Source organism: Geotrypetes seraphini, chromosome 3 (genome assembly GCF_902459505.1).
Source record: "Geotrypetes seraphini chromosome 3, aGeoSer1.1, whole genome shotgun sequence".
Lineage (NCBI taxonomy): Eukaryota > Metazoa > Chordata > Amphibia > Gymnophiona > Dermophiidae > Geotrypetes > Geotrypetes seraphini.
Genome location: NC_047086.1, coordinates 310545239 through 310567179, shown reverse-complemented (window position 1 = coordinate 310567179; position 21941 = coordinate 310545239). Strand labels below are relative to the sequence as shown.

The 21941-nt window shown below is 44.0% G+C and overlaps 1 protein-coding gene across 4 annotated transcripts in view; it reads left to right on the top strand.

Annotated features, from left to right (window-relative positions):
* Window positions 1–21941, top strand: part of ISM1 (isthmin 1) — a 279345-nt gene that overhangs the window by 124071 nt on the left and 133333 nt on the right. For all 4 annotated transcript variants that reach the window (XM_033935438.1, XM_033935437.1, XM_033935435.1 and 1 more), the window contains exon 3: window positions 9240–9504. In XM_033935438.1, coding sequence (XP_033791329.1) covers window positions 9240–9504 — 265 coding nt within the window. The remainder of the gene's footprint in view (window positions 1–9239; window positions 9505–21941) is intronic.

The following is a 21941-nucleotide window of genomic DNA, read 5'->3' as shown; positions in this document are numbered from 1 at the left end:
GTCATTCCTAGTAGTTTTAAGGTAGTTTGAATGGGATAGTTGATTGTGTTAATTTCTATATTGGTTATGGTTGGGACTTTGTCATTTTCGAGGAGGATGAATTTAGTTTTGTCTGTTGAGTTTCAGTTTGTGATCTTTCATCCAGGTTGCTACTGTTTCTAGTGTTCGGTGTAGTGTGTTTGTCATGGCGGTCTTTGGTTGATCAAAAGGTATGAGAATAGTAATGTCATCTGCATAACTGTAGGTGGTGATGCCTAGATTATCTAGGTATGTTCCGAGAGATGCAGTGTATAGGTTGAAGAGAGTAGGGGATAGTGGGGATCCTTGTGGTACACCGCAAGGGTTGGACCAAGGTTCAGATTTTTCTTTATCTGATTTTATTTTGTATGTTCTGGATTTTAGGAAGCCTTCAAACCAAGAGTATACTTTATCTGAGATGCCTATTGCATCCAAAATTTGCAGTAGGATGTTATGGTCTACCAGGTCAAATGCTGCGGTAAGGTCAAGTTGTATGAGAAGCATTTTTTTTTCCTGTGCTGAGGTGTTGTCTGGCTGTGTCAATGAGGGAGCCTAGTAATGTCTCTGTGCTGAAGTTAGATCTGAAGCCAGATTGCGTGTGGTGAAATATATTATGGTCATCTAGATAGTTGGTGAGGTGTTTGGCTACTAGTCCTTCTGTCAGTTTGACATATAGAGGTATTGAGGCAATGGGTCTGTAGTTGGATGGTTGGTCTGTTGGTCCTTTTGGATCTTTTTGGATTGGGGTGATGATGATTTCGCTGAGGTCAGTTGGGAAAAGGCCGTCAGTGAGCATGGTTTGTAGCCATTGCAAAAGTAGAGTACGGAATTTTGTGCTGGAGGTTGTAAGGAGATATGATGGGCAGTGGTTAAGGTCACAGGTTGCGTGGATGTACTTTTTGTAGAGTTTATTGAATTCAGACCATTGTATGTTGGGGAATTGAGACCATGTTCTGTCAGCTGCAGTTAATTCTTTATCTGTGGGAAGAATTGAGTTCATTTAGGTGGGATGGGGTACAATTGAGGGTGGCTCTGGCATTTGTAATTTTGTTCTTGAAGTGTTCTGCTAAGAGGGTGGCTGACGGGGGTCGGGTATTGTTAGTGGTCATGTAGGATTTGGTGTCTGTTAGGTCTTTTAATATTTTAGTTTTTTGGGTTTCTGTGCCTATTAGATTAGTGTAATGTGTTTTTCTCTTGTCCATTAGTAGTATTTTGTATTATTTGTTAGTTTTTTTCCAGGTGGTTTTCGTGTGATCTAGATTCGTTTTTCTCCATTTTCTTTCTAGTCGTCTGCATTGTCTTTTAAGTAGGAGTAGTTCATTGTCAAACCAGTGATCTGATCTTCTGCTGATTCTAGTTTTGGTTTATAGTGGGGCTAGTTCATCAAGGATGTTGGTAGTCAGATTGTTCCACTGTGAGATGAAGTCCTTGGGGTCACAGTCCTGGATTGTTTCATCTATTTTTGTCCAGAATTTGGGGGGGGCGGGGTCGATGTGTTTGCGTGAGGTGTAAGTTATTTTTTGGGGTTTAGGTATGGTTTCGTTCTTGATCCAGTTGATGTTGAATGTGTATGTGTAGTGGTCTGACCAGAGGGATGGGGACCAGATTCCATTAGGTGTTTGAATTTCTGGGGAGGATGGTTGATGGGCCATGAAGGCTGCAATGTCAAGTTGGTGTCCTTTTTCATGCATGGTTTGTGGGTTTAGGATTTGGAAGGATAAGGCATTGAGAAATGATAGACAGTTTTCTGCTGGTTTGGATGCTTGGTCTTCAAGGTATATGTTTAGGTCTCCTAGGATGAGGTTGTATTCTGCTGTTAATGAGTTTTGGTATATGAAGTTTTCAAATTCAGGTCTTACTGTGGTCCAGTTTCCTGGTGTTATGTAGCAGAGCATGCGGTTTAGTGAGTTTTTTAGAGTGGTGCTTGAGAGATGGCAGGCAAGGAAGTCCATTTGTGGGGTGGATGTTTTTTCGAGTATATTTAGGGTTAGGGAGTCCTTGATTAAGATTGCTAGTCTTCCTCCTTTTTTTTTCTCTCTGCAGGTCACTGTTATTTTGTATCCCTGAGGGCAAACTTCTGTTGTTCTATGTTCTGCGTCTGAGGTTAACCAGGTTTCTGTGAGGAAAAGGCAGTCTAGGTTTTCGGTTTTTATCCAGTTTTTTATGTGTTCTGTTTTAGGTCCTAAGGCTCTGATGTTTAAGTAGGCACATGTTAGGGTGGTGATATCTGTTTGGAAATTGTGAACCATTGCAGGGTAGATGAGTGTTTTAGGAGGAGGTTGAGGTTTGGTCTTGGGAAAAGGTCTTCTTCTCCAGGCTAAGGTGATGGGATGTTGAGCACTGGTTTGGTGGTTTGAGCTTCTAACTATTGGGGTTCTCCTGTTGTGGTGTTGGATTTTGTTTGCAGTGGAGCATGTGGGTGGGGCTGGTAAGTTGTTTGCTACTGCTTTCCAACTGATAATGAGGAGGATTATCAGTAGGGTGGCCAGGGTGTGTGTTTGTGGAATTAGCTTCATTTTGGAGGGGGGGTAGTGGGGACGATTAGTTGGCTGTGAGAAAGTTGTTCTTCTTGTGTTGTACCTGGATGGGTAGGGGTAAGAATTATTTTAGTGTAGATGCTGTAGAGAGCATGGTGTGTGAGTATATGTTGGGAGTAAAAACTGTGGTTGGACGTAACAGTTGGGAATGAAAGCTGTGGTTGAGAGTAGCAGTTGAGCAGAACCCGACGGTGCAAAGTCAAGGGGGAGGGGTGGAGCACGCTCCCACACCCTGAGTGCCTTCTGCACTGCTCCCGCTTTGCCTCTGCTGCTGCTCCCGGTTCAAGTCGGGAGGTGAAGAGTAGAAGTTAACAGATCAAGCGAAACCCGACGGTGCAAAGTCGAGGGGGAGGGGTGGAGCACGCTCCCACACCCTGAGTGCCTTCTGCACTGCTCCCGCTCTGCCTCTGCTGCTGCTGCTCCCAAGTTAGTCCTGCGTAAGTAAATGGGAAGGGGGGATTTGTTCAAATATGTTTGGGGCTTTCATAGAACTAAAACTGTACATTGGCACTGGTATGGTAATCTTTGTTTGTTTTGAATTTTATAATAAAAGAAAAAAAGAAATACAAGTGGAAATAAAGAAATAAATAAAACAGCTACATAAATGGGGGCGGGGCAGGGCTAGAGTCCCAATGTACTTGTGTGCATAGGGGCCCTCGAAGAATTAATCCTGCCCTGGGGAGGGAGGAAAGGAAGGAAAGAAAGATGTTGCACGAGAGGTGAGATAGGGAGGATTGTTGGACATGGTGTGCAGGGGTTGATGAGAGAGATGCTGCAAAGGAGTGGAGGGGAGGAAGGGAGAAATGTTGGGGCATCGAGGTTGAGGTGATGGAGAGAGGGGGATAGAGATGCTGCAGGGGAGGGGGAGAAATGTTTGACCCAGGTCACAAAGGGGGAAGGGGAGAGATATGTTGAATAATGGGGGAGAGGTAGGAAAGTTGGGCAGAGAAAGGGAGAGAATGCTGTGTGGGGGAGTGGCAGAGATGTTGGACCTAGGGCACAAGGGAGGAGGAGAGAGATGTTGGATATAGGGGTGTATGAGAGAGAGGGAGAGACATAGCAGGTGGAAAGGGAGAAGGAGGGAGATGTTGGATCCAGGAGCAGAAGGGAGTTGTGGAGATATGCCAGACAACAGGAGTGAGTAATGAGAGAGGGAGAAATGCTGGGCCATGGGGGAATGAAGAGAAGGACAGGTAGATGTCAGGCTATGAGGGCAGGGAGGGAAGAAGAGGAAACAGAATCTGGGCTAGAAGGATGGAGGGAGGAAGATGCTGGGATTGGTAAAACTCTATTAAAAAGGCCAGGAGGGGGAGGAGAGGGGTGACAAGGAATTGAACGAGAGGGTAGTAATTACGGAGGGTATAAATGTGGTAATGGGGAGTATGAAAGGAAAGAAGAAAGGGAATGGAGAGTTGAGGAAAGAGTGAGATAAGAGTGAGATGAGGAGTGGGAGAGGTACTGGGAGAAAGAAGATGGAAATTTGATAGATAGCTGGAAAGTAAAAAGGAGAAAGGTGAGAGGCAGAAAAGAGCTAAAAAAAAAATGTTCAGTATGTCAGAGATAGGTGTAGTGAGGGAATAGGCAGAAGAATGGAGAAAAGACAAATGGACAGCAGCCGCTTGAAGAATTAGCAGATGACAAACAGGATAGCAGAAAGGAAAAACTGGAATCAACATGATGGAAAAATAAATATCCAGACAACAAAGGTAGAAATTTTTTTTTTAAATGTGTTCCAGAGAATGTGGTAATAGAGGTTTGCATAGCTGGATTTAAAAAAGGTTTGGATAAGTTCCTTGAGGAAAAGTTCATAGTCTGCTATTGAGACAGACATGGGAGAAGCCTCTGCTTGCCCTGGAGTCAGTAGCAAGGAATGTTGCTACTATTTGGGTTTCTGCCACATACTTGTGACCTGGATTCACCACTGTAGAGATAGGATACTGGGCTAGATGGACCATTGGTCTGACACAGAATGGCTATTATGTGGAATTAATTGTTTTGATGATGAAATAAATTGAAAAAAAGTATGAAATTTAAAATAGGTGTGAAGAGAAAACTGTGATAAGATGTGAACGTGTGTATGCTGACTAATGTGTCGAAGTGTGTGAGTGATATGAACAACTAGAGTAGTGTGGAATAAAAGGAGGAAAGAGGGAACCATGCTTGGCATTGAACTGACTGACCATGTGAAGTTGTGAAAGTGAACCCATATATGAATAGTTTAAGGTGAACATCAGACCTGTGCTGAAAAATGGTGAAACGACCAGTCCTATTGTAGCTGATATGAGGTAAGTGGAAATAAAAGGAGAGCCTCCGACCTAATCTACAAACCAGGATATGGAGGTGTATCAACTCAGAGAACCAAATTAAAAAACCTGTCCTGAAAAGATGATAAATAATATAATATGAGATAAGAGACAGCAGACCAATTGAACAAGAGTAAGAAACATGAATATGCAACGATGCCGCATTGCAGGTGATAACAAGCACCGCCAAAGAAGGGGCTAAAACTGACCGAGGTGGGCATCCAGTGACCGAAGTGGACATCTATCATAACCGGTTGGTCCATATGGGTGAACCGCCTCTGTAGTGGCACCAAAGGCTGGCCATAGGCATGCTAAAAAAATACTGAAAAGGAGGAGAGATCCCATGAGAGAAAAGTAAGGACGGCAAAAAACCGAAAGAGAAGACAGCAGAGACTTCAACATGCAAAAAGGGGCACAAAAAGAAACAGGTAATCATGGAGCTACAGGAACAAAAAAGAGAGGAACTAAGTATGAAAGATGTAATGAGAAAAATGTGGGGACTACAAAAACCAGGACGAGCCGTGCTAAAACCAAAATGAATCGACAGTGTGAGCATAGCCCGGTAAAAGTAAACTGCTCTCAACTGAAAGACTGTATATCGCCGTGGGGCAAGTGGATATAAATAATCTTCTAATAGTGCCAACAAACCGACCCACAGAAACACAAATAAGATGTATCAGTGCTCTCAAAAAACCAGTGTGGGAGACAAAAAAAGATGATTACCTTAGGAGGACAATGCCGTAGAAATCCTTGGAAGCTGCTGCTCGGTGGTACATGAGAAGTGAAAGTGAAAAAATGCCACGGGATAAAAAAGAAGGAATGTGATGACATCTCTCTCTCTCTCGGCCACCATGGCTGTCTCTGAATCACACCCTGCACTGCTGCTAATGCTGCCTGCAACCAAGATAGGCAAATCTATCTTATGCATATTTATTATAGATATTCTGAAAGCCTTACTAGTTGGCTCTGTCCTGAGAACTAGAGTGAGATCCACTGGTGTAGATCTTTATTTTCAAAAATTTGTTAATGTTGTTCTGACACTGAACAACAATGAGTTTAATATTTTCAGAACCTCAAAAAAACTGACCTGGTTTTTCATTTTAGCATAAAAATTAATGCAATTGTAACTTGAAGTATGATCTACATCAGGGGTGCCCACACTTTTTTGACTCGTGAGCTACTTTTAAAATGACCAAGTCAAAATGATCTACCAACAATACGCATAGAATTGTTAATTATCATTCCTATTCCGGGGGTTTTTCAAAGAGGTCAAAGCAGATGACTCTATGCACTGTCACCTCAGTAACAACCATACAAAAATAGACAAAACCCACCCCCTCCCTTTTTACTAAACCACAATAGCAGTTTTTAGCGCAGGGAGCTGCGCTGAATGCCCAGTGCTGCTCTGGACGCTCATAGGCTCCCTGCGCTAAAAACCACTATTGTGGTTTAGTAAAAGAGGACCATATTGTAAAATATAGACAGCAGATATAAATTCAGACACATTTTGATCACTAAATTTAAAATAAAATCATTTTTCCTACCTTGTCTGGTGATTTCATGAGTCTCTGGTTGTACTTTCTTCTTCTGACTGTGCATTCAATCTTTCTTTCAGCCTGTATGCTTCCTCTCCTCCAAACCTCATTCCCTCCCCCAACTTTTTCTTCCTCTCTCCCTGCCCTTTCTTTCTTTCTCTCTTCATGCCCCCTTTCTTTTTTTCCTATTTCTCTTCTTTCCTTCTGTCTCCCTGCCTGCCCCCTTTCTTTCTTTCTCCCTGCCCTTCCCCAAGCCACTGCCACTGTTATCGGGGAACAGGACCCAAACGCCACCAACGAATAACAGGCCCCAACGCCGACGCCGACCCATGCTCTCTCTGCTTCGGGCCGATCAATCTTCCTCTCCCCGACGTCAATTCTGCCGTCGGAGAGGAAGTTCCGCCCAGCCAAGCAGCGATTGGCTGGCCCGAACTTCCTCTCCGACGGCAGAATTGACGTCGGGGAGAGGAAGATTGATCAGTCCGATAGATCGCCAAGGCAAAGGTAGTCCTGGATGATCGACTCACTTTGCCTTGGCGAGCTACCGGTCGATCGCGATCGACCTGTTGGGCACCCCTGATCTACATCAATGGTTTCAAACTTGCGGCCCGCCAGGTACTATTTTGAGGCCCTCGGTATTATAAAAAATGATTCTTTATGGAAAACTTGTGCCTTAGCAATCCAATTGTGAAAGACGTGTGTGCAATAGAAAGTAGTTAATTGTAATGCAGTTATACAACACTGTCTCACGATAGCAAGGAAACTACTTATCTCTGAAAGTCTGTCCTGTCGATTATGTATCTTCTCCTTAAAATGCACGTAAAACATACCCTATGCCTATTCTTTACGTATAAAGTATCTGTATTAAAATATTGTTTATTAACACTAATCAGTAACAACAACAAAAATTTATAGAGCACGCTTGTGCTTCTTGTAAAGCAGGCAATTAGAGCACAAATACAAAGTAGTATATTTCGCAATACAGCATGTGAAGCTGGAAAACAGGAAGAAAAGCAACATGCTTGTTAAAGGCGGCACAGTGATATCACTGTGGGAGGGAGATCTGTCTGGTATGCCAAATAGATTAGCAAAGATCGGATAGTCAAAACTATAAAGTACATTATGGTGGTTCTAAATTCTTGGATTTAGTCTCCTCTACAGCTTTGTTCTTTTCCTTGGACTTTCTAAGTGGTTACCTTTCTGTTCACATTCTCTTCTCCCTCCTGGAGAGTTAGCCTCTCCCTTCAGATTATTACTGAGGCCCAGATGCACAAAGCTCCATCAACCTGGTAAAAAAAAAAAAAAAAAAAATACCGGGTTGGGAGCAGTTTACTTTTACTAGGCTATGCTCACATAAATAGCATGCAAATCATATACATCCTTCATCTCACTCGTTAACCACACCGGCTGCCATTTGGTCTTTCTTCCTCCTTTTTTAATACATGGGATATAGCTAGTCTGGGATTTCAGGGTGGTATTTTTAGTGACTTATTTAAGTTGCTAAGGGAGTTGGAATACGTACTTTAAAGTCCCCTAAGATTGCTAGGTAAGTTAAATAAAAGTCTAAACTGAAGCTGCCTGTGCCTATTATCTGTGCTTTATACTGACAATATAGCAATTTTAAAATGTGTTTTTGGATTTAAGCGGGAAATAAGTATTTTAAATAAATACTTAATTGATAGTAGCACAGTCCATCTTCTATTGTTCATAAAAGTGAAAATGGTGGAGGTAAGTGTGCATCTTATCATTTGTAGCATGAGAGAGGTGGACTTAGGTAATTTGTCATTTTTTTTTTTGAGCTACGTTTTTCATTTCCTATATGAAGTGTATTTTATTTTAAAACCATTTTTCTCAGAAAAATAAAATTTCTTAGGTGAAAGGGTTCACAATCTTAATTGTCTTGTATTTTTTTCTTTTTGGTTTTGTATGTGTGTGGGGTTTTTTGGTTTTTTTTAATGGTTGCTTTATCACTTTTGGCGTTGGTTCCAAGGTTGGAATCGGAAAAACCAATAGAATGAGCCATTTTTAGAGTCTTGTAATCCTTGAGTGTTTGATGCATTTCCTAGTTGGATAGTAATATCTGAAGTTTTTAGTTGGTTAAGGCTATAATACTCCTGGGAGAATTCTGCGGTGCTGCACAATGCAGAATATGTGCAGAATTCCACACTTATGCAGACTGTGCAGCATTTTGTATTTCCCAAGAGAATTCTGTGCAGTCTTGCTTCCTGCTTCTCTGCTGCCTTGATCCCCGGTAGTTCCTACCATGCAGCTGAATGGAGCCCTGTGAGTCTCAAAGAAACAGTTGGGCTCAGAATGGCTGAGGAACAGGAAGTAGCATGACATGCTGCTAGGCAGCTCCTCTTCATGCCATGATGACCTAGTTAGGATGGAGGTAGTGAGGGGCTCGGTGCTTGTGGGGACTGTTTAAAAAAAATGTGAATGGGGTATGTAGAGTGGAAAAAGGTGGCTGGTGTGTGTGCAGGAGGGGATTGAAAAATAGGTGGATGGGAGTGAGAGAAGCTGGAAAAAGTGGATGAGTGTGTGCCAAAGGAATGGGGTGGCGTTCTGTAGAAAGGTGAATGGGAAACTGCTGTGACTGTGGTGAGAGGGAGGGAGTTTTTACCTAGAGGAAGATGCCAGCCCTTATAATGGGGGGGGGGATTCTGCACTAGAAAATTCAAATATAGTGTGCAGAATTTTGTAGAACCTTAGAGAACTTATCCTGGCGTAATCACACTAACTAAAAGACAGCGTTTCAAAACTACCCCTATCCCGAATTGAATAAGTATCTTGCCAATACAGAGACTTGAAATACTCATCATCCTGACATGTTTTAAATACTTTAGGTCACCATAGAAGTTATTGATGGGTCTGACACTGAAGCAGAGAAGGATTTGCAAAAAGAGAGCAAGTCCAGCTGGCCCATCCCATCACCTGACTGGAGGAACTGGTGGCAGAGGTCATCAACCTTGACCCATATGAATAATGGTGACCAAGACTACAAATATGACAGCACTACCGAAGATAGCAACTTCCTAAATCCTCTTGGCAGGTGGGATAGACATGGACCCAGTCATCATACTTTTGAATCCAAAGAGCAGCCAGACTATGGTAAGTTCACATTCTAGAACTCCTATGGGCATTTTGAGATTATAAAACTAGTTTTGATAGAAATGAAAATGAGGCACCACAGAAACTACACCAAGTTAAATAACATTTTCAACATGCGGCTTTAGTTCATCTGTGAAATATAGCTTTGAATGAAATTAAGTAGTACTATCAACCAGTTTCCTAGCCACATTTTGCTAATAGCTTTGATTATAAAAGTAAAAAGGGAAAAGCTTTGTACCAATTGTGAGTAATTGGGAAGTCTCCCCTCCTGCCGCGATCGTTGGGGGGAGGGGAGACTTTTGCGGCCCTAGCCATGGTCACTATACTAATCACGGCAGGGAGATCCTTGCTGCGATTATGTACAGCAGCCGCGTCTACTTACCATGTAGGCCAGCATTTTGCTAGCCTACATTGTAAGCGTCTCCTGTTCTGCTAGGGAGACGTGTAGGGTCTCTCTAGGCTCCCTGGAGGCGCTTTCAATATAAGCGGCCTGCCAGGGGAGCATTTTTTTTAAATTTTTTTTAAAAAATGCCTCCCAATTGGCTGATTAGACAGCTGTAGGACGTCTACAGCTGCCTACAATTGGGAGCACTTTGCAGAATCAGGGCTGTAGTGCTTACTTGTTTACCTTTCCATCCCTGAAGGGCTGTATCACTGAAGGAGATTCCTTGATCAAACACTGTCATTCCAAGCAGGCAAATGGAAGAAACGTTTAACCAACTTTATTTCAAACGCACTTTCTTATCAAACTTTCAGGAAGTCAATCGAAACTTATCTCTTTGACAAATTTATCAGACTCCACTTCTGCCTTGATGCATTCCTAAAGCACTCCCAGATAAACTCGATTAATCTTAACATGCTAATGTAATTTCAAAAGTTTTTTAATATTATCGCTGTCTGTATACAGTCTCTTCCTCTGTAAACCGCTCTGAACTATTTGTGGTATTGCGGTATATAAAAAAAAATTTGCTAACATTTGTAAATGGATTTCAATCTCATGATCTGAACATTTTATTGCTGATTTACTTTAAATCTGATTTTAGGGAAATGGTTAACCATTTACAGAATTCTTTCCTGTCTCGGAGAAGTTTGCAAACATTCTTTTTATGAATTGGTGGTTTCTGACTTGAAGAATGGAATTATGGAGCCTAGTTTATCTAATTGGAAGGATACCAATACAAATGTGTTAAAAAAAATTTTTTTTATTAGTTTCAAAAACAAACATAAGGTGCAATAGAACATATGAACAAACGATACAATAATCAGCACTTATATCTAACAAATAATAATTTAATTATATATTACCCCCCTCCGCCTGGATGTGTGTAAAATTCATTTAGAGATCAATTCTTTACAAACTTTGCTAATGGATCCCAAATATCTTTAATTTTGTTATAGTGGCCCAATTGTTTTGAGTGCATTTGCTTATTTATAAACTTGGCCTAGGGTTTCCCACCAAAAAATATAATTTAGTTAATCCCAATTTTTCCAGTTTTTTGTAATTAGCTGCATAGCCACTCCTGTCATTATCAAAAGTAATCTATTCTTACTTGCATTAATTGGACTGTTGGGTTTTAACATAGTTCCGAATAATACTATGTTGTAGGACAAAGAAATTGAAGCTTCCAATATCATATTGATTTTACCCCATATAGACTTCCAAAAATTGAGTATCAAAGGACAATAGAACAACAAATGATCCAGTGTCCCTATTTCAAGATGACTGCCAGCATCTATTAGATTTTGAACTATCTAAATTATGCAAATGAACAGGGGTCCAAAAAAATCCTATATAACAGGAAAAAACAAGTTTGTCTCATAGATGCTGACGCTGTACATCTTATCCTCCAAGTTCAAATCCATGGCCATTGAGTAGCAGAAATAGGTTGCTTTGTCTCAATGCTCCAAATGTCCCTTAGGCTTGTTTTTGGTTTCTTATTCAAGTATTCCGATATTAATTTATACCACTTAGCGGCCTGATGCCCTAGCAAATCTGTCTGGAAGCAGAGGCCCAGCAAGCTATACTGATTATTTAAATTCCGCCAGTCAGGGAACCCCTTCTGAATGTCCTGCTTCAAAAGCAACCACTTATAAGCTTCACTTTGCAATGCCGAATGATTGTTGCATTTTCCCATTTGATAACACATTTTCCCATTTGATAACACATCATCTAAAGTACATAAACCTGCCTGCAGTCAGTGCTTCTAGAGCAGGGGTCTCAAAGTCCCTCCTTGAGGGCCGCAATCCAGTCGGGTTTTCAGGATTTCCCCAATGAATATGCCTGAGATCTATGTGCATGTACTGCTTTCAATGCATATTCATTGGGAAATCCTGAAAACCCAACTGGATTGCGGCCCTCAAGGAGGAACTTTGAGATCCCTGTTCTAGAGGATCTTAGACTCGCCTATTTGAATCTTGAAGTTTAACCAAAAGGATTGACACGTGGATTGTTGTATTGGTATAGATGTTAAATTGTTAATGAATTTTAATGTTTTCCAGGTAGCACAAAGAATACTATTGTCCTTGTAGATTCGGGGCAACTTGATACTCAAAATATGGCTTAACTGTAATGGGTTCAGAATTACAACTTGTCTTACTGGTCCTCAGCGGGCCACCAAGTATTCAAACTTCTTTCATAGTGCTGGGCTTTATGCTCCCACTCGTCATCGGATCCAGCTTTATAAATACTTTAAATATTTTCAATGGTTATACTTTAAACTTTAATGTTTATCTTGATTAAATATGTACTAAAAGTACTTAGTTGTGCAAAAGACGCTTTTCACCAGGGGTAGATTCACCTGTATTTACGGGCGAAACATGTTGGTGAATCTACCCCTGGTGAAAAGCGTCTTTTGCACAGCTAAGTACTTTTAGTACATATTTATTCAAGATAAACATTAAAGTTTAAAGTATAACCATTGAAAATATTTAAAGTATTTATAAAGCTGGATCCGATGACGAGTGGGAGCATAAAGCCCAGCACTATGAAAGAGGTTTGAGTGCTTGGTGGCCCGCTGAGGACCAGTAAGACAAGTTGTAATTCTGGATGAATAAAGTACGGCATGAATGTGAGATAAATTCTTACATTTGATTATATTAGATATTGGAGTGTTCTTCATCTAAGCAAGTTTAAATAGTGCCAACGGTTACATTAACTGTAATGGGGACATAAGTTGCTGGTCTAAAATAAGCCAGTCCGGAAGATGCTCCAAAACTTCAGGAAGGATCCAGTACATACCCTAACGCATAATGAAAGCTTGATGATATCTATAAAAATTTGGAAAATTTACACACACACATACACACACACCCCGCCCCCACCGATTGTGGTTTTTGCAAAGATACTAAAGCTATTCTAGCAGATTTACCCAGCCAAATAAACTTTGTAATGATCCCATTCAATTTTTTATAAAAGGACCCTTAGAAATAAACTGGCAACATACTCATTTATAGTAAACTACTGGCAAAATCATTGATGGTTTTAACTCTCCCCCACCAAGAAAGATTTAGTGGGTTCCAATGCTCACACATTTTTTTGACTTTCAATAATAAGGATTTTTCATTTATTGTCATTGTGTCTTCCAATGTTCTTTGAATCATAATGCCCAAATATTTTAAATTCAATAGCCGCTTTTAACTGCTAACTGTATATATGAATTATTCCAGTTCAAAGATTTTTATTGATTTAATAAAATACAAATGTAATGCAAATATAAATGTTACAGACAAGTTGTACAAAGCAAAGAATCATAAAATATTATCTATGAATACAACAAGCTGATCCCTGCCTATCTAAAAAGAGAGTGTCAACACAACCTGCAGCCATAACCATATTCAAGTTATTGATCTTGGTTTACTTATGGATTGTTAGAATTAAAACAAGAATGCTATAAATTAGAACAATTTTGATAAAAAAAGAAAGATTTGTCTATTAAGTAACTATGGTAAAAAAAAAAAACCAAAAAAAAAAAAAACAACCCTGATACATTTTAATAAACAGCAAAGTTTTGATTTATTTTTTAAAAAATCTATTAATCATATTAGATGGGTCTTGCACATTTTGATTCAAGAAAATTATTTATAATAAATAATATTTATAATAAAAGATATTATTTCTCCTTCACACTCTGATACCGCTTAGTGTACACAACCAGCAGTAACTTGACTTTTGCAAACTTTTTTTTATTTGGATAAAATTAAATTGATATGCCAGTCTCCGAGTGATATACCCAGTTCTAATTAATCATTTTGTGATGTGAAGGGTGATGATAGTAGTGAGGTTTTAGTGGATATACAGTACTTCTCATTTTAAGGCAGCAGCTGTTCCCGAGATGAAACTACTTTTACATATTCTTTATTCAATATACTGTACTCTTGACCACTGTCTGTCAATGAAGTTTGTAAATTGTGTGCTATCTACTGGATTTTTTCCCTCCAAATGGATAAGATTGTGCTAATTCCTATTCCAAAAGGCAGAAGGTCTTGATTTAACTAATTCAAGTAATTTTAGGCCAGTATCCATCATTTCACTTCTTACTAACCCCCCTTTTATCAAGCTGCGCTAGAGGTTTGTAGCATGGGTCAGTGTGGTAAATGCTCTGACGCTCATAGGAATTCTATGAGCATCGGAGCATTTACTGCATTTTTCCTCTCTAAAAACTAGTTCAGCTTGATAAAAAGGGCCATAAACTAAGGGGTCCTTTTACTAAGGCGTGCTAAAGATTAGCACGTGCTAAATGCTAATGCGCCCATTCTTTGGGCGCGTTAGCATTTAGCACGCTCTAAATCGGTGAAAGGACCCTTAAGTTTGCAGTTAGTTCACAATTATTAAAGTCCATAGAAGATTTTGATGTGCTTCAATTTTTCATAGTATGAATTCATTCGGTCTCATTGTTTAGAGTTATTGTTCATAGATTTACCATCTGAAGTAAAGAAAGTACTCAGTAGGGGAGGCCAGAAGGTATTTCATGATATTTTTGATATGTAAACTGACTAAGGCTCCTTTTTACTAAATCTTTTAGTGTGGGCCAGTACAATAAATGCTCCAACTCTCATAAGAATTGAATGAGCATTGGAGCATTTACTGTGGCCAGGCCACTGGTTGATTTTAAAAAAAGGGCCCTGAATTAGAAATCACTAGCAATGTATTTGGATGGGTTAACAATTTTCTGAAAAATTGGTTATTGAATAACTTAGAATGATAAGTTACCTTCATGGCTGATGCCTTGTGGAGTTTCTCAGGGCTCTCTTGTCTCACCTTTTATTTAACATTTATATGAGTTATTTAAGCTTGTTGGCTCATGTGGAAGGATAATTTTTGTTTTGATATGTGGATATTTTATATCTTGTTACCGTTATTGATTTCTCAAGATCTGCATTATTTATATTTCAACATAAAAATGTGTATTGCTAAGATAAGAGCTTGGTCTTCATTTTGTTTTCTAAAGCTAAATACAGATAAGACAAAAGTCTTTGATTTAGCTCTTAATTTAAATAAATACTGTTCCATTACGTATTGATTTTTTTTTTTTTTTGGTTAGTAAATCCTCTCAAGTTCTGGAAGTGATGTTAAGATTCTGCCATGTCTATGGAACCTCAAGTTAACCTTGTAAAGAAAAAAATGTTTTAAACTTACACAACTTAGATGGATTTGCTCATATTTTTACAGGAATCATTTTGCTTTATTGGTACTACCGGTAATTTTGACCCAGTTGGACTACTGTATTTTTCTGTATGTAGGAATCTTACAAAAAAAACCTGGGAAAGACTTCAGTTGTTGCTACTCAATTAATATTTAAATGAAAAATTAAAACCTTGTTTTGTTTATAAAATGCTTCTGAAAGTTCTGTTTTGTTTTAGGGGTTCTTCTGGTAGGTTAAGCGAGCCACTCAATGAATCAGTCCTCTGTTTTCCATCAGTTTCAGGTCTAAGAGTAAAATGATTTATCCCAGGACAAGCAGGCATGATATTCTCACATATGGGTGACGTCATCTACGGAGCCCCGATGCAGAAGTATTTTCAAGCAAACTTGATTGAAGATTTAAGTTTGCTCTGCTGCTCCACGCATGCGTGCCTTCCTGCTCCACTAGGGGGCGCATCCCCTCGTGGTCTCCAGTTCAAAATTTTCCGCTGAGCCTAGAAGTCGTGTTTTTCAGGCTCTGCCCCAACTGCCTTCTAGCACCGCAATTTTTTCTTGTTTTTTTCTCGATTAAGTCGCTGTGCGCGAATTCTTTACTTTCAACTTGATTCCTGCTTCGTTTTTGACGACCTGGAGGCTTCCGGGTCCCCGTGGCCGCGTGGCTACTCGAGCCGCGGCTACTTTCGATTCTATGTCCCGGCCTTTGACCGGCTTTAAAAAGTGCACCCGATGTGAGCGGCTTCTTTCCATCACAGACCCGCATCGCCGGTGCATCCTCTGCCTGGGGGCAGCTCATCCAACCAACTCCTGCCCCCAGTGCGCTACTTTCCAGAACCGGGCCCTCCGTCGAAGAAAAGCCCGCATGGCGGACCTTTTCGCCCCGGACCAACCCTCTACCTCGGCCTCGAGGTCAGCACCGGCCTCGGCCTCGGCCCCGAATACCTCGGCATCGCCCCAAGACCCGAATCCAAAGCCCTCGGGACAGCAGAAAGCCTCGGCCCCGGGTAAGTCCCCTCTTCCTTCTTCAGGTTCCGTAACATCGAAGAAGTCAGCCTCGGGGACACCGTCGACGCATGGCGGAAACCCCATGCTTACAGTCCCGGCTAAGCCCTCCAAGCCTTCGGGCCGTGCCTCCACCACACGGGAATACTCTGATACGAGGTCACCCCCGGTGGAGTGCACCGAGGCAGTGGGCATGCCTTCGATGCTGTCCGTGCCCGTCTTCCAGGACCTACTCCGAGCAATGATCTCGTCGGAGCTGTCCGCTGCAACGGCCCAGTTACAATCGGCCTCGACCTCGACCCCGCAGGTGCCAGACCAGCCTGAGCCTCGCATCGAGCAACCTCGGGGAAAAGTACGCAAGCTTCGCCGCATCCCATCCTCCTCGGACTCCTCGCCGAGGCGCCCGAGACGCTCTCCCTCCGCAGACTGCCGCGGGGCAAAACGTCGTGCTAAAACGACAGAAACCTCGAACCGCCGTACCTCCAAGAAGGCCCGAGGTTCACCAACTCTACTAGGCCGTTCTCCTACACCTCGTACGGGACCACTAAGGGTGGCTGAGTTATCACTCTCCAACCCGCGTATCCTCCGAACTCCCCCTCGGACCGGGACCCCGACCCGAGGTTGCAGGTATTCTCCGAGGGAGTCCGGGTCGAGGTCACCGATTCGACATCGATCGGTACCCCGAACCCCAGCATCGTCTCCGAGGGGCTCCTCGAGACGCCGAAGATCGACGACCCCGGAACACTCTCACAGTGCTTCCCCGGTCTCGGAGCGTGGATCGGAGCAGGAACCTCAATACTCGAGGGAAGCCTCCCCATCCTTCTCCACCCGACGGAGGTCTCGTTCACTGACCCCGCACGGGGCCCCGGGAACATCCCTCCCATCCTTCACTCGCTTTGTCCAGGACATGGGCCACGCTTTGGACTTAGACCTCCAGTCCGACTCCAGATACTCTAAGGAGTACCTAGCGGAGCTGGATATGCCATCACTGCCCAGAGAGTCCCTTCGCTTACCACCTAACCCGGTATGCCAACAGGCCTTCTTCAGGAACCTGGAGACCCCCTACATGGTCACAGCCGTACCCTCCAAAATGGAGGCCAAGTACCGCACAGTACCCTACCCGGGATTCGAACAACCACAGCTCTCCCACCAGTCGCTGCTAGTAGAATCCTCCTTGAAAAAGGCTCACCCATCCCGGGTCTCAGCTGCGGTCCCCCCAGGCCGAGAAGGCCGAACCCTGGACATGTTCGGCAGGAGACTATATCAAAATGCAATGATGGCCTCTAGGGTGCAAAGCTACACTTTCACCTTCACATCCTACCTCAAACGCCTCATTGGACTATTGAGAGCCTTTGAGACTGACCTACCGGCCTCCCGGCAAGGAGCGTTTGGCCTGCTTTTAGAGTCCCTCTCCAACCTGCGCCTCCATCTATTCCATGCGGCCTACGATGGCTTCGAACTCTCCTCCAGAGAGGCAGCCTTTGCTATCGCCATGCGCCGACTAGCTTGGCTGCACCTGGTCGACATGGACCCCAACTTGCAGGACCGGTTGGCTAACCTCCCCTGCGTGGGAAAAGAACTGTTCGATGGCACTATCGAGGTGACTACAAAACGGCTCTCCGAACACGAACGCTCGTTCGCCTCCCTTGTCCGGCAAAAGCCCAAACGACGCGTCCAGGCCGTTCAGGGCCCCTCCGCGCCGATACCCACAAAAATCCACTCCTGCCTTCTCGCGGCCTCCACCCAGGCGCCCGCAGGCCCACCATCGGGCTCTACCCAAGTCCCAATCGCCTGCGACTACCAAACCATCCCCGTCCTTTTGACGGGATACGCGGAAGGGGGCGGGCCCCCTCCGCCATAGTCCCAGGCCTCCTTCCCATCGGGGGTCGCCTCAAAGCCTTTTACCCTTGCTGGGAACAAGTCACGTCGGACGCATGGGTCCTTGGCGTGATCTCATCAGGATACACTCTCTCAACTTTCGGGCCATTCCTCCAGACAACCCTCCAAGGAATTGCCCTCCTAACCGGACGCAGCTACCCCTGCTCCTCTCCGAAGCTCGAGACCTGCTTCGCCTGAGAGCAGTGGAGGAGGTTCCCCCCGATCAACGGGGGAAAGGCTTCTACTCCCGTTACTTCCTGGTACCGAAAAAAACGGGAGACCTACGCCCAATACTAGACTTGAGACGCCTCAACAAATTTCTGGTACGGGAAAAATTTCGGATGCTTTCCCTACCGACCCTCTACCCCCTGATCGACGAGGGCGACTGGCTCTGCTCCCTCGATCTGAAGGAGGCATACACACATGTCCCAGTACACCCCGCTCACCGCAAGTTCTTGCGTTTTCAGATGGGGGACTGGCACCTACAATACCGAGTCCTCCCCTTCGGCCTAGCATCATCACCTCGGGTCTTCACCAAGTGCCTAGTGGTGGTTGCAGCAACCTTACATTCCCAGGGCCTTCAGGTATTCCCCTACCTGGACGACTGGCTAATCAAAGCCCCGTCCAGGGAAGGGGTTATCTCAGCGACCCAACAGACTATTACCTACCTACAAAGTCTGGGGTTCGAAATAAACTTCCCAAAATCCCAACTACGCCCCTCGCAGTCCCTACAATTCATCGGGGCCACGCTGGATACGGTTCGCCTCCGTTCCTTCCTCCCCCCTCCGCGCCTAGAGGCGTTAGTAAGTCTGAGTCGAAGAATCTCTCTGCTGACCTTGGTATCAGCTCGACAGATGATGACTCTCCTAGGGCACATGGCCTCCACCGTCCATGTCACACCCTTCGCCCGCCTCCATCTGAGAATCCCTCAATGGACCCTGGCCTCTCAATGGTGTCAAGACCGGGACCCGATCGACCGTCCCGTGACAGTGACTCCTTCCTTGCAGAGATCGCTCCACTGGTGGGCCGACTCTTCAAATCTTTCCAAAGGTTTACTCTTCCTCGCCCCTCATCACAGCAAGGTACTCACCACGGACTTGTCAGAGTACGCTTGGGGAGCCCATCTGGACGGCCTACGCACGCAGGGGATGTGGTCAGCGGAAGACCGCCGCTGTCACATCAACGTGCTAGAGCTCCGGGCCATCTATCTCGCAGCTGTAGCTTTTCAACATCTGCTCCACGACCGAGTTGTCCTCATCCGAACCGACAACCAGGTTGCAATGTACTATGTAAACAAACAAGGAGGAACAGGGTCTTGGTCCCTCTGTCGGGAAGCCCTGCGCCTCTGGAAATGGGCAATCTCCAACAACACCTTCCTTCGAGCAGTGTACATACAAGGAGAACAAAACTGCCTGGCGGACAGACTCAGCCACCTCCTCCAGCCACACGAGTGGTCACTGCACTCTCAAACCCTACGACAGGTGTTCAAACAGTGGGGGACACCTCAAATAGATCTGTTCGCATCCCCCCACAATCACAAACTGCCTCTCTTCTGCTCCCGGATGTACTCCCTGGACCGGCTCGAGGCCGACGCCTTCCTCCTAGACTGGGAGGGAAGGTTCCTGTATGCGTTTCCGCCGTTTCCTCTGATCCTGCGGACGCTTGTCCACCTGAAAACAGTACAAGCCACCCTGATCCTGATTGCCCCTCGCTGGCCACGCCAGCCTTGGTTTTCCCTTCTACTTCAACTCAGTGTCAGAGATCCACTGCCTCTGCCTCTGTTTCCCTCTCTACTGTCACAAGGTCAGGGTTCGCTGTTACATCCCAATTTTCAATCTCTTCATCTGAATGCTTGGTTTCTCTCCCCCTGACTGCTCTCCCCGTGTCTCAATCAGTCAAGGAGATATTGGAGGCCTCTAGAAAGACCTCGACGAGAACCTGCTACTCCCAAAAGTAGACCAGATTCTCAACCTGGTGCTCCGCCCACAGCCAGGACCCGGTGTCGGTCCCCGTCCCTCTGGTCCTTGACTATTTACTTCAATTATCTCATTCCGGCCTAAAGACCAACTCCATTCGAGTATGCCTCAGTGCGATTGCGGTCTTTCATCAGCCCTTGGAAGGGAAAGCCCTCTCGCTCCATCCCTTAGTCTCTCGCTTCATGAAGGGTCTTCTGAATGTCCACCCTCCTCTCAAACCCCCTCCGGTGGTTTGGGACCTTAACGTGGTTCTGGCTCAACTAATGAAACCTCCATTTGAGCCCCTAGACAAATGCCATCCAAAATTCCTCACTTGGAAGGTGATTTTCCTGCTCGCGCTCACTTCCGCCCGGCGGGTTAGTGAACTACAAGCTCTGGTAGCGGACCCACCCTTCACTGTATTCCATCATGACAAGGTGGTACTCCGCACTCACCCAAAGTTCCTGCCTAAAGTAGTGTCTGATTTTCATCTCAATCAGTCCATTGTCTTACCTGTGTTTTTTCCCAAGCCCCACTCTCACCCCGGAGAGGTGGCGCTCCACACTCTTGACTGCAAGAGAGCGTTGGCCTTTTACCTCCAACGCACTCAACCACACCGGAAAGTTCCACAATTGTTTTTGTCTTTCGACCCAAACCGGTTAGGTCACCCAGTTTCCAAGCGCACCTTGTCCAACTGGTTGGCCGATTGCATCTCCTTTTGCTATGCTCAGGCTGGTCTCGCGCTGCATGGTCGAGTAACGGGACACAAGGTCCGAGCGATGGCAGCCTCCGTAGCATTCCTCAGGTCCACACCTATTGAAGAAATCTGCAAGGCTGCCACGTGGTCTTCGGTTCATACCTTCACCTCCCACTACTGTCTGGACTCACTGTCCAGAAGCGATGGCCAGTTCGGCCAATCGGTATTGCGAAATCTATTTGCTTAAATTGCCAACTTCCCTCCATCCCTTTTCAGTTAGCTTGGAGGTCACCCACATGTGAGAATATCATGCCTGCTTATCCTGGGATAAAGCACAGTTACTTACCGTAACAGGTGTTATCCAGGGACTGCAGGCATATATTCTCACAACCCGCCCACCTCCCCGAGGTTGGCTTCTTTGCTAGTTAAGTGAACTGGAGACCACGAGGGGATGCGCCCCCTAGTGGAGCAGGAAGGCACGCATGCGTGGAGCAGCAGAGCAAACTTAAATCTTCAATCAAGTTTGCTTGAAAATGCTTCCGCATCGGGGCTCCGTAGATGACGTCACCCACATGTGAGAATATATGCCTGCTGTCCCTGGATAACACCTGTTACGGTAAGTAACTGTGCTTTTTAGAAAGTCCATTTTGTTTTCAGTTGGTTAAAATTTAGAATTTGCGTTCTTCTGTTATTCAGTTAATATTTTCTTATCTTTTTTAAAGACATAACATTTTCATAAATACTTAATCTAAAAATTACCTGTGCTAAAGATATTGTAAATGTGTGCATGCTTTTTATATATGTTCAAGTGTAATTTATAAAATATATACATACAGCACTACTGCACTTTGCTCTACCCAAACTATAGTACACTGAAAATTGTTAGCCCCTGGTTTTGTTCAGGGTTTCTTAGCCCAGTCTTTGAAACACTCCCAGCCAAACAGACTTTCAGGATACCCACAGAGAAAATGCATGAGCGATTTGCATGCACACTGCACAGCCTTCCTTCTATGAAAATCTATCTCATGTATACTGTATTCATTGTAGTTAGCTTGAAAACCAGACTGGCCTGTGTCCTGGGTTGAGAACACGTGGTTTATAAGAAGCTCAGAAAATAGGTCGCTATAGGCCCTATATACTAAAGTGCTGTAAGGATTTTAAAAAAGAAAAAAAACCATTACCATGTGTTAATTGGCAAAATTAACTCGCAGTGACTACTGAGCATCTCATTGGTGTTCCCAACATTTTACTATTCTGTTAATGCACA